At 43.5% G+C, this 13,678-nt stretch overlaps 1 protein-coding gene across 1 annotated transcript in view; it reads right to left on the bottom strand.

Annotated features, from left to right (window-relative positions):
- Window positions 1–10,331: 10,331 nt before the first annotated feature.
- The window catches only part of FAM21A (family with sequence similarity 21, member A), a 122,557-nt gene continuing 119,210 nt past the window's right edge, over window positions 10,332–13,678 (bottom strand). Inside the window, exon 28 of the mRNA XM_006874613.1 lies at window positions 10,332–10,459. Within this exon, the coding sequence (XP_006874675.1) occupies window positions 10,332–10,459 (128 nt within the window). The remainder of the gene's footprint in view (window positions 10,460–13,678) is intronic.

Here is a 13,678-nt window from a genome sequence, read left to right on the forward strand (position 1 = left end):
CAAAATCATAAAAAGATCAGGCTTACTTGTCAGAAGAAGACTGGAGGAACCAAAGTCTATGGCCCTTTGTCACCCTTCAAGTTTGACACTCAACTCACCCTTGTAGCTCAATTTTCAGTCAAGCAACAGATAGGTATATAGGGAAGACATAGAGGAGGGACAACCATAGAAGTGAGATAGATACACACCACGGAATAGTCAACCAAGATCAAGATCAAAAGGGCAGCATTTACTCAAGGTCAAAGTTCAGAAGGGTTGGAAAAGAAAACGCAATGGAAACAAGAATAACAACTGATGTAATATGTTATATACAGGAAATTTGTGGTATATAAATCTGATGAAATATCCTGCAAAACTTCACTCAATTCACAATAAAAACTTTAAAAAGAGAGAGAAATATTTGGGGACCATATGTCTGATAAGAGTTTAAAATCTGGAATATTTAAAGAACTCTTACAACTCAACAACAACAAAAAAAAAAAACCCAATTTTTTTAAATGGGCAAAGGACATGAAAGGCATTTTTTCAAAGTAGATATATAAATGGCTACTAAGCACATACTAACCATTACGCTACCATATAAGGAGTTCTGGTAGCATAGTGGTTACGAATCGGGCTGCTAATCTCATGGCTAGCAGTTTGAAACTACCAGCTGTTCCATGGGAGAACGATTAGGCTTTCTGCTCATGTAAAGATTTACAGCCTCATAAACTCTATGCAGGGTCGCTATGAGTCAGAACCAACTCCACAGCACATTACAACAACAACAAAGCACATAAGATGCTCTACATAATGAATCACAAGAGAGATGCAAACCAAAACCACAAAGAGATACCATTTCACACCTATTTAGGATGGATGACAGCAGCAAACAGAAAATAAGTGTTGGAGAGAATGTGGATCAATTGAAAGCCCCAGTCACTGCAGATGGGAATGCAAAATGGTGCAGACACTGGGCAAAATGGTTTGATGGTTCCTCAGAAACTTAAACATAGAATTACCATAGTTGTTGTTGCTGTTAAGTGCTGGTTTGAGTCTGTTCAACCAGCAATTTGACTTCTATGTTTACACCCATGATACCTGGAAGCAGGAACTTAAAACAGATACTGTACACCATCGTTATTCACAACAGCTAAAAGATGGAAGCAACCAAAGTGTCCTTCATCAGTTAATAAATAAAATGTGGTATACCCATACAATGAAATATTCATTTGCTATAAAGGGAAATGTAACTGATACATGCTACAACAGGGATGAACCTTGGGAACATTATGCTGAGCAAAATAAGTTAGACACAAAAAACAAATACTATGATTCCACTTATAGGTAATACTTAGAACAGTGGTGATAGCGGTTATGTGCCATGGAGTCAGTTCCAGATCATGTTCATGTTGTTAGGTGCCATCGAGTCAGAACAGACTCATAGCAACCCTATGCACAACAGAAGGAAACACTGCCCGGTCTTGGGCCAACCTCACAATCCACAGTAACTCTGTATAGAGTTTTCGATGCTATATATCTTTATGGGAGCAGAGAGCCTCATCTTTCTCCCACAAAACCGTGGGTAGTTTTTAACTGCTGACCGTGAGATTAGCAGCCCGACTCGTAACCACTACACTACCAGAGCTCCTTAGGTAAATGAATAGAGATACAAAATTTTTAATGGTTACCAGAGGCTGGGGAAAGGGTAAAATAGGAAGTTATTACTTGAGTAGACTTGGAAGTAGAGCAGTTAAAACATTCAGTGGCTAACCCTCCAACCCCATGATGGAGAGAGCTGGGGCAAGACTGATGCTGTCAGATTTACTGCCTTGGAAACTCTATGGGGCAGTTTGACTCTGTGGATCAGCACTGGATTTCGAACCACAAGGTTGGCAGTTCAAGCCACCAGCTGCTTCTTGGAAACCCTATAGAGGGTTGCTATGAGTCAGAACCAACTCTATGGTACTTAACAACAAAATGGTAGTGTGGTGGTTATCCGTCGGGCTGATAACCTCAAGGTGAGCAGTTCGAAACTACCAGCCCTTCCATCAGGAGAAAGATGAGGATGAGGCTTTCTGCTTCAGTAAAGATTTACACCTTCAGAAACTTGCATGGTCACTGAGTCAAAACTGACTCCACTGCACATAACTACCATCACCAGCACCACCACAGGGCTACTATGAAATCAACTTGATGTTATATTGGCATTACATCAGGTTTCCTATTACTTAAGGGTTATTGAGTTTAAGGGGATGAAAAACATTTCACAATATATAGTGGAGCTCTGGTAGTGTAGTGGTTACGAATCCGGCTGCGAACCTTAAGGTTAGCGGTTCGAAACTACCAGCCGCTCCCTGGAAGAAAGATGAGGCTTTCTACTCCCGTAAAGATTTACACCCTCAGAAACCCTGTACAGGGTTGCTATGGGTCAGAACCGACTCAACGGCACTTAACAACAAGTGATAACTGCACAACAGGGTAAATGTAGTTGAAGCCACTGAATTGTACACATAAAAATGGATTCAAGGGCAAACAAATTTAATTTCTAAAACATTTCTTCCATCTCTTCTATTGTCATTTCTTTAAAAAAACAATGAAAGCAAAGTTAAAGCTAAGTAAGGTGGAGTCCTGGTGTGGCGCTGTGGGTTAATGCGCCAGACTGCAAAACCGTCTGAACAGCAAAGTTGGCAGTTCAAGCTCACCAGCTGCTCCTCGGAAACCCTATACAGGGTCGCTATCAGTTGGAACCTACTTAATGGCATTTAACAACAACATATTTATTTTGACGTGGAAATATTCTTGTTTTGAATGCAAGATACAAAATTTATACAAAAAGTAAACTCATTCATCTAAGGAGCTTTGGTAGTGTAGTGGTTACAAATCAGGCTGCTAACCTCAAGGTCAGCTAGTTCAAAATTATCAGCCATTCTGCAGGAGAAAGATAAAGCGTCTAGGAAACCCTGTACAGGGTCACTATGAGTCGGAACCGACTCCACGGCACGGTACTAAACCACAACAACAACATTCATCTATCTGTATCCTAACTCTTGTCTCACGTAGGATTGAAAAGACACACCTACTCAGAAGTCTTCCTGGGAAGACTTGGGAGGTACAGCAGTTCAAACATCCGGCTGCTAACCAGTTTCAGCCCACCCAGCCCTTACTGGAGGGAGCTGGGCAGGGCCGCTTCCGGAAAGGCACCACCTGGGAAGCTCCAAGGGGCAGTTTCACTCGGTGCGGTGAAAGGTCAGCAGTTAAAACTCACCAGCCGCGCCCCAGCAACCTATACAGACGAGGTTGCTATGGGTCGGAATCGACTCAACAGCACTTAACAACAAAATGGTTACTAAGAGTTGAAATCAACTTGATGTTAATATTGGTACTAAGTTAAGGTCTACTGTATGCATGCCAACGCTGAGTCGGAACCGACTGGACGGCACACCAGCACCAGTCGATCTGTACACACCGAGACCCTTGAGCTCTTGCACAGCTAGCTGCAGACTAAACTCGGCGACCCAGACTCAGGCCTGCGTGGGAGCGGGGCAGCGCTCAAGCTTCCTATGAAAACCAGCGACAGCACCTGTCAGTGTGGTGTGGGGAACCCTGAGACGCTCTCAGAGAGAGCACTGGAGAATGTGTCCGGGGAAAGGCGGGCCCGTCTCGCTGGTCTCCTGGGCAGCGGCGGGGCCGGACGCGGCGAAGGTGCGGCGTCAACGCGCGCTTCTCCGCCTCTCAGGAAGGCGGCGCAACAGCGCGGCCGGCTCAGGGGCCCATGGCGCCGGGCGTCTTCCCAATCCGGTCTGGCCCAGGAGGAAGCAAGAGCTCGCCTGCTAGCTCGTTCGCCTCACCTGCTGTCTGGCCCACTAGCTCGCTCGCCCGCCAGCAGACAGGCGGACAAGTAGGCGTGGTCCCACGAGCAACGCCGCGTCAGAACCTGAGGAGCAACGCTCTGGGTTCCCAGCCTCCTAGCTCTTTGTGACACTGCGTACCAATCGCAGGTCTGCGCTCACGTCGCTATCCAATCAACGAGGGCGGGGACGGGACGATGCGGCTCGACGTTGACGGTTGCTCGGAAGCCGCAGTTTGGTGATCTGCGTCGGTTAGGAGATACCCGGATGTTAAACCTTTATTACTATCAGCGGTGAACGCTTGGTTGGGTCCCAGCAGCTGGATGCCAGTAGCGCAGACTTCTGGAGACGGTGGTGTTTAAATCTGGCTGGAAAGGGTGTGCAGCGCTGAAGTGTTAGAAAAAGGGACCCTGGTGTTGAGTGCGCGGCCTTTCCAGAGTCTAGACCACGCCTATCACACTCCATGGCTGGCCCTGCGCCAAACACATCCCCCTTCCTGCGCTCTAAGGTCTCCTAATGCTTATGCCCTTAATTGCTTCATCTGTTTGGATGGGGCGAGAGAAATGTCGAGCCCAACTTTGTGTGCCTGCTTGAAGATAAGGGTAAAAGCAAACAACTTTCTGTCTCATCCATTTATTTCCAGTTACCAAACGAGGACGTCTTATTAGATGCTATTGGGCAGTTCCTACTCATAGCGACCACACTTTTCCATCCTCACCATGGGCTAAACCCAACCATATTTTCTTTTCTGCTCCAATATCCAAGCTGCTAAGCTGGACAGTTCAACATTACCAGCCGCTCCTAGGAAACCCTATACAAGGTCACTATGAGTGGGAACTGACTCCATAGCACTTAACAACAATCAGAAGATTGGATACAAGTTATAACTGGCTTTAAGAAAACACATGCTGTCCTGAGATGGGATTCCACTGCTTATCGTTCGTTCCATTCCCACATTGGTGGTTTCGAATCTCCATTTTAGAGCTTTCCCAACTCAGGTTAACTAATCTACTTTACTAGGTGTATTATTTGATATTCACTAATCAATCCTCATCTTGTGACATGGAGAAATCAATCTACATTGAACCCCAAGAACCTACATCTACTTGTGAGTGAAAGTGAAGGAAATGTAGCAATGAAGACTTGGGCTGAGTTTGACCAAGTTCCATTGAAACCAGTTGACCTTGAGATGAGAAAGAGAAGTTTAGGAAGATATGTGGACTTCTGAGCCCATGGGCAATGTCCTACCCCAGGTGGCTAGGGCTGAGAATGAAGGGGCCAGCTGATCTGAAGTGCAAGGGAGTGGACGTGAACTCCCAAACTTGAAGCTCGAATACATTTGACATGACTTGGATGGTTAGCTGACCAGAACTCAACCAGTTGAAAATAAAGATGTTTGCTACTATGAGCAAATGCAAACTGTTACAAATTTGATGATCAAATTTTGCTTATGGATTCAGTTGCTCAAAATTCCAACCCAAATGGAAAGATTCTTCATATCAAGGAACAAGCTTGTTTCGCCATGTACTGGATTGTTTTTTATAGGAATGGGAAGTTCAGACACTGGTTATCAAAAATGGGGTGGGGCGTAGGAGGGGGCTTGAACTACACTCATGGATGTAGTAGCTCAAAATACCAACTGAGAGGGAAGTAGTCTTCACATCAATTATCAATCTTATCCCCTCTGGGGTTGACAGGGATGGGCAACTTAAGACATTTTGGCTACCTAAAATGGGGGTGCTATCAAGGCATGAAGTGACTGGCTTACAGTTTTCAAGAGGTAGTTTAATTTCAGAGTGTGCAGGATATGGTAGAATCTCCACTGAATAGTTTTCATCTTGTCTAGACACGTATGGTGAAAAGAGATGAGGGTAAGATTCTTATGATTCAATAGTAATTGTTATCATGACTAATTGTGACTGTTGCAACTGTAAAGGTAGAAGTTTTGTAACAAAAGCGGAGTAGTTAATCTTACAATCCAGGAACAGAGGACCCTAGGACCATCAAGGGAGAAGAGCATGAGTGGAATGTGGGACCCTATCCAGAGAAGCAGCAACACAAGAGATGGAGGCAGAAATGGGGACATAAAGAGAGAGCAGCTGAAGACTCTAGATTCATGGAAAGAAAGGGACTGAATGCTGGCATCCAGGAGGCAGGCTTGCAGAATGTACCCTTTGGTTATTTAAATGATTATATATACCTAAGTGTTTTTGTGTACATCCCCACCCTCCCCCAAAAAAACAACAAAAGACAGGAAGTAGAAGCAAATACTGTTGAATGATGATACACGAAGGAGATTGTAATCATTGTAATGAAACAAGTGTAAAACTGATGTTCTCCCATGTAAACTATCACTCAATTCACAATAAAAATTATAAAGAAAAAAAAGGGGGTGGGAGGTGGCCACAAAGTCCTGGTGTGGCACTGCATTTATCATGATGCTATTTATTGGTCCTGGTGTGGTGCTACAGGATAAAGCGCTGGACCTTAAAGTCAATTTGAACTACAAGATCAGTGGTTCAAACTCACCAGTCACTCCTCAGAAACCCTATACAGGGCTGCTGAGTGGGAACCAACTCAACAGCACTTAACAACAAAGGCATGAAGTGCCTGGTTACAAGCTTCCATTGAGTGTGCTTAATTTCAGAGTGAGGGGTAAGGTAGAATCCCCACTGAATAGTTTCCCTATTTTCCAGATGGGTCTGGTGAAAGGGGCTAGGGGATGATGGTGATAGGATTTTATGACTCAATTGTGAGTCAATGTTAGCAGGATTAATTGTGGTTGTTACAACTGTAATTGTAGAAGATGTGTAACTAGGGGGGGAGTAGTTAATCTTTCATTTCAAACAAGAGACCCAGGACCATCAAGGAGGAAGAGCATTAATGGAGCATGAGATCTCTCTCTACCTAGAAAAGCAGTAACCGCTGAGCCGATGGCCAAGGAATGGAGAGACAGAGCAGCTGCAGGCTCTAGATCCATGGACTGAGTAAGGCTGTGTGCCTGCGGGCAGGAAGCTGGCTCGCAGAATGTGCTCTTCAGCCATCTCAATGAATATTTTTTTGTTTTGTATGTATATATCAAATATTTTTGCTTTGTTCATTTTTGAAATAACAGATTTAATGGGAGCCACAGGGAAGAAGTAGGATAACTGTTGTTGCAAGGAGGGGATTGAAATCGAGATGAAACAAAGTGTACAATTTGTTGAATGTAAATCTGATGATCTTGTCCGCAAACCACTCAATTCACAATAAAGAGTTAAAAGAAAAGAATAAAGTGAACCCCAATACCTGGTGTGGCACTATGGGAGAATTTACTGAACCACAAAGTCAGTTTGAACCACAATGTCAGAAGTTCAAATTCACCAGCTACTCCTTTGAAAATCCTATAAAGGGTAGCTATGAGTTGAAATTTGAAGGCACTTAACAATGACAATACCTAATCTGTCTCTCATCCCATCTCATTTTCTGAGATTGAGACTCCACCCAACAATTTATCTCTACAATTCAAGAAACAGTAGCGCAAACACTGGGGCCTATGGTGAGGTAGTGGGCATCACTATCTCTTGCCACTGGTTCTTTCTTAACTTGTATATATGCTTAATGCTAAACATACTGGAGCTTTCAAGCATAGATCTTAATCATCTCTTGTTGGGGTTCAGGTCAAGGACCAAGAAACAGAAAAAAAAAACAAAAACAACTAGAACCCAATCTGAGAGACATTAGTTTATTACAGAAAAGAGCTTGTTTGCCAACAAGGGAAATTTATTTACAAGGGATGAAAAACAGCTGTTTCTAACGGTGTCTGGCTGGACAGTGAAGTTTTATGTGCAAGAGGCTAAGGTAGGGCTTAGGTCTTTTTATATCCTGGGGTATACAAGCCTCACACACATCAGAGCAGTTAAGAGTGGTTATGTAGAACAAGGAAGAGGTAGGAAAACACAAACGTATAGGCCTGCCTGCCCCTTCCTGAAGAACAGAGTTTGGGTATACACAGCAGGAGGAGGGGGCTGTAGGCTCCGTTCTAGATTGCTGGAACAGGGGTAAGGGAGAGGAAATGCGGGTTGAGTTGACATCAGCCTGGCCATTTTGGAACATTCAGTTTGTGTCCTTACATCTTTGTATTGTTGTTGCTGTTAAGTGTTGTCTAGTAGGTTCCGGCACTTAGTGACCCTGTATAGGGTTTCCGAGGAGTGGCCTACTTGGCAGTGCAAACCAACTTTGTTTCTTCTACAAGGCCACTTCAGGACTCCACATCTTTGTATGTTGTTGGTGGTGGTAAGTGCCGTCAAGTCAATTCTGACCAATAGCAACCCTCTATAGGGTTTCCAAGGAGCAGCTGGTAAGCTTGAACTATTGACCTTGCATTTCAAACGACTCTGCAGTCTGATGCATTAGCCCACAGCGTCACACCAGGACTCCACGTCCTTGTATACCATACTCTAAAAAACTCAGCTTTTAACCTCTGCTTCCCCACTTCAGGCACAGGTTTTAGTCAGGCAGATTAAAGTATTGGGTTCCAATATGGAAGTTCTGTTATCTGGGCCAAATCATCTTCATCATCTATTTTCCAAGTAGCAGACACTTCTCACCACAATCCTGTAGTTATTTATATATATCCTATCCATCTCAATTCTCAAGGTTGGCACTGAAACCTGTTGTTTACAAATAAGAGAACCTAAGAGAGGAGAAACAACAGGGGGATCAGCTTGTCTGTGGGAGCTTATTCTAGGTTTGTGCAACTTCCCGTTCTATTTTAATATTGAGGCAGTAAAGAATAAAGTACCTAAAGGATGGCTTCAGGATTGGTGACCCTAACCTGGCTGGTCTACATGTCAAGGTTCTTGATTGAATACTCCACATTAAGATAATACACCACAGGAACACACAAAATGGGGATAAAAGATATATGTGGCAAGGCTACTATATCCAACAGCAGAAACAGAACTTTTTTATCATCGCAGAAAGCTAAATTAAGTGTTGCTTTAAACCCAAACCAAAGCCATTGCTGTCCATTCCAGTGCATAGTAATCTTAAAGAGAGTTGTTTTGTTAAGGGCTGTCGAGTCATAACGACCTTTTATAGGGTTTCCCAAGAGCGATAGGTGGGTTTGAACTGCCGACCATGTGGTTAGCAATCCAGTGCTTGTCCTACAGTGCCACACAAGGACTCACTGGGCTTCTAAGGCTAAAAATGTTTACTGGATCAGACAGCCTCATCTTTCTCCCAAGGAGTGTTACAGGGTCGAATCTCCAACTTTGCTTATTAACAGCCCAGTGCTTAAACCACTGTGCTACCACAGCTCCTAGTACCACTCTAGAGGATGCCATTCATTTCCATTATTGCTCTCTTTAAAACTCCAAGGAACAGAAATGGATGCCTTAGAACAAGGTAAACGCTAAAGGGCCAGACAGAAATCATTCTTTGACTTTGTAAACTCTGGTAGTGGGTAAAGAGCTTGGCTAACCAAAAGGTGAGCTACTCGAACCCACCAGCCACTGAACAGGAGAAAGATGTGACATCCTGCTTCCATAAAGATTGCAGCTTTAGAGAACCATGGGGCAGTTCTATTACGTCCTACAAGTGCTCATGAGTTGGAATCAACCTGATGTCAATATTTGGTGGGTTTTAAGCTAGGAGAAGTCCTGATGTGTAAACCACAAGGTCATTAGTTGGAATCCACCAGCCGCTCTGCAGGAGAAAGGTAAGTTTTTTGCTCCTATAAAGATCTGTAACCTCAGTAACCCTGCACATGTACAGGGTCACTGTGAGTCAGACTCAACTCGATGGCACTTAACAACAACGGTCTCTGTGGCAACCATAGGCAATATGTCAATGAATGAATGTGGTTGTGTTCCACTAATCCTTTAGTTTGTTAGTCTGTGTCTTAGAAGACACGCAGAGGCATCTTCAGAATTCCATGGAATTAACAGAAAGCTCTCACAGGAGGTTGTGTAGGGTTAACAGACAGGTCTACAGCTCGAACGAGCTATTCCGCAGGAGAAAGGTGAGACGGACTGCTTGGGTAAATAGTTACAGCGCTGGAAACCTTATGGAGTAATTCTACTCTGTTCTATAGGGTTGGTTTCTTTTTCGTTTCCTCACATTGTTTAAGCCATATAAAGTAGAATCTCTTGTTCTCTTTCCCTCTTTCACATGCCCAGGAAAAATTGCTAGCCATTTGTCTCATATTCATAGCCATGATTCCCTGTCCAGCCGTGAAAGCCACAAGCAGGTTTCTTCTCTAACATTGTGGCCCTACCTACACTAATTAAAAAATAAATGTTTGGAAGACACAAACATCACTGTGAAACACTTTTTATTTTGTAGTATTAAGCATGATTATTAATACCAGTGCATAAAAATACAAAGCACATTGGATAAGAGGTGAGCTAGCTGTTTTAACATTTGTTTTATATAATTCAGTAAGACAATGATCATATCAGACAGCATTATTAACTCAAAGCTGAAGCAGAAGGGTAAGCTCGGGAGACCCTGTACAATCTAATGGCCTCCAAAGGCGTTCAGGGGGTCATCAAATATGTTGGACACCTTGTGTTCAGGCACTGACACAGAAGACTGACTTTTTGGTTTGGTTGTCTTAGCCTGGGTACCAGATGAGAAGATGTCATCTATAACAAGAAAGAAAAAAAAGAAGAGTAAATTATTTCTAACAGGTGAGAAAATGAGACACACCCACACTAACCACCAAAAAGCCGACTGTACTAACAGGACTAGGCCCTGTGTGGCACAGCAGTTTACATTCAGTGGATAACCTAAGGGTTGGCAGTTGAAAACCATCCAGCAGGAAGCAATCTATCTCCGTTAAGAATTCTTGTTGTTGTGAGCTGTCACAGAGTTGATGTCAACTCATAGCAACATCATGTGATATGGTAGAACTGCTTCATAGGGTTTTTCTTTTTTTAATGTTTTATTATGAATTATGTGATAGTTTACATGGGAGAACATTAATTTTACATTCATCCTATTGTATATCGTTTCCTTGCTATGGTTACAATTCCCTCCATGCATCATCAACCAACCAAAGGGTATACACTACAAGCCTGCCCCCCAGTCATCAGCACACAGCCCCTCTCCCTCTCTGTGTCTAAAGTCCCCAACAGTTCCATCTCTCCATGTCATCATCTCTGCCTCCATCTCAGGCATCACTGCTTCTCTGGATAGGGTCCCGCTCTCCACTCCCTTCACGGTCCCAGGGACCTTGGGCTCCTATGCTGAAAAGTTAATCACTCCCCTCCTTGCTACAAAATGTCTACCTTTACAATTCCAACCCTCACAAGCAGTCCTAATAACAATTATTCACTATTGTATCACAAGAGACCTATCTGCATTTCATTTCATCAGCCCCACCTAGACAGACTGTATACTACTCAGTGGAGATTCTACCTTCCTCCAAGCCCTATGAATCTAGGTTCCCTCTTGAAAGCTTGTAAGCCAGTCACTTCTTGCCTTTGTAGCTTCCCCACCCCCACCCCGCCCCATTTTGGGTAGCCAATGTCCAGGTTGCCCATCCCTGTCTACTCTGTGTATGGAGGGGGTGGGGATGATCCTTGCTATAAGGATTTGTCCCTCTTTTGAGCTACAGCATCCACAGGTGTAGGTCCATACGGTTTTCTAGGCTGCAATCTTTATGGGAGTACATTACCAAGTGCTTCTCCCAACCTTTCAGCTACCAGCCAAAAGCTTAAACCCTTACTCTACATCAAGAATCAATAGCAACTAACAACAGTTGGGCACCAAAAACCACGACTACGGAAACTGAGTTGCTTAGAGTCTAGTCCCAGTTCTGCTACTAGTTTTAGGATCATAAACAACTAACAGATTCCCTTTGATCAGCAATTTTAGCTACAAAAGTGTGTGTATGGTTATGTGCATACATGCACAGGAGGGAAAAGGGAAGGATAACTGGATCATCAGTCCATGACGTTACTGTCTGTGGTATTTACTTGTATATTCTTTTCACAATGTATTTTTAATGTGCAATAAAAATAAACAAAGTAAAATCTAATATAGGACTAAATGTATTTGTGTATGGCAACACAATGCGAAGAATGCAAGTCTTTGTGACTACATCTGTGTTTAGTGTTTCACTGATTCTAAAGGTCTTCTCACTCTATGATTCAGTAACGTCACTGAGGAGATTCTGTCCTATGGAGAGTTTAGCATGTGTACATAAACATCTTGTTGTCGTTGTTGTTGTTGTTGTGTGTTGTCAGTTACATAGCAACCCTGTATAGTATTTGTGAGGCTGTAAATCTTTGCAGGAGAAAAAGCCTCATCTTTCTCTCACGGAGCAGCTGGTGGATTTGAACTGCGGACCTTGCCGTTAACAGTCCAATGCATGTGAACATACTTATATACAAATGTTTTTGTGTCAACTTGTCTGGGCCAGGCTTCTCAGTGGTTTGGCAGTTGAGATGTAGCTATCCCCCAGGATGTAACTGGATGTGATACACCAATAAGGATTAAGAATGGGATGTTGTTTGTTGTTGTTAAGTGCTGTCAGGTTTCGACTCATAGTGACTCTGTATAAGTTTTCCGAGGAACAAATGGTGGATCTAACCACTGATCTTGTGGTTTGCAGTCCAGTGCATATCCTACACAGTGCCAAATCAGGGCTCCAAGAGTGGGATGTTGTTCATGTTGTTAAGTGCTGTTGAGTCGATTCCGACTCACAGTGAGCCTGTATAGGGTTTCTGAGGAGTGGCTGGTGAGTTTGAACCACCAACCTTGCAGTCCACTGCTTATCCTATGGAGCCACACCATCCAAGAGTGCGACTGTTATTAAGTGTCATTGAGTTGGTTCCAACTCATAGCAACCCTGTACAGGGTTTCTGACGAGCAGCTGGTGAATTTGAACCACCAACCTGGTGAGTCAAACTGACCTTATGCATCATTCTACAGTGCAACACCAATCCCACAACCACCCTGATCTGAATTCCGAGAGTTCCCAAGGGTATGGCATGCAGCACCTCTTATCTTACAAAAAATAAAAGGAGCAAGAACTGAACAAAGGAGGGCCCTACTGTCACCACGACAGAAGAGCCAGGAGTGTAGAATGTCCTTTGGACCTGGGGTCCCTGTACTGTGAAGCTCCTAGATCCAGAGCAAGACTGATGTGAAGATGTATGGAGCTCCCCAAGGAATCCATGGGCCTACAGCTGCTGAAAAAAGACAAGGACCTTTCCCCAGAACCAACAAAGAGAAAACTTTCCCAAAAACCAGGCACTGAATTTAGACTTCTAGCCTCTTAAACTGAGAGAAACTTCTGGTTAACCGTTCGAGTCATCCATTTGTGGTAGTTCTGTTATAGCAGCATTTGATAACTAAGACAGCCATTTAATAAGCTAATATAAAAATATTACATAGCAGGAAAAATACAAAACAATAGTTACTACAAGAACAAACAAATTGCTTGCCCAGAAAACATCAAGGCAAGTGGTCGGGTCCCCTCAGTGCAAACCCCCTTCCAAGAATAAGACTCAATGGGAATACACGCTCTGATTAGTGACCACGCTCGTCATCGATAAGGGGAAGTGAGGGAAAAACAGCAATGAAGTGGCGAGCTAAGCCCTACAATGTGGAGAGTGAAGTATGCAGCTGATAAAAAGAGAGGGCATATGCACAAGAACACCCACACTTGCAGATAATACCTACTTGACCTGACTTCAATGACTGGATGATCAGAGCTCAACCAGAAGGAGAAAGATGAGGAAAAAAGGAGTAATCTGACACAATTTGATGAACTTGACCTACACCTATGGATGCAGTAACTCAAAAGAGGGAACAAATCCTTACAGCAAGAATCATTCCCACCCCGCTCCACACAC

The sequence above is a fragment of the Chrysochloris asiatica genome, unplaced genomic scaffold (assembly GCF_000296735.1).
Source record: "Chrysochloris asiatica unplaced genomic scaffold, ChrAsi1.0 scaffold00289, whole genome shotgun sequence".
Lineage (NCBI taxonomy): Eukaryota > Metazoa > Chordata > Mammalia > Afrosoricida > Chrysochloridae > Chrysochloris > Chrysochloris asiatica.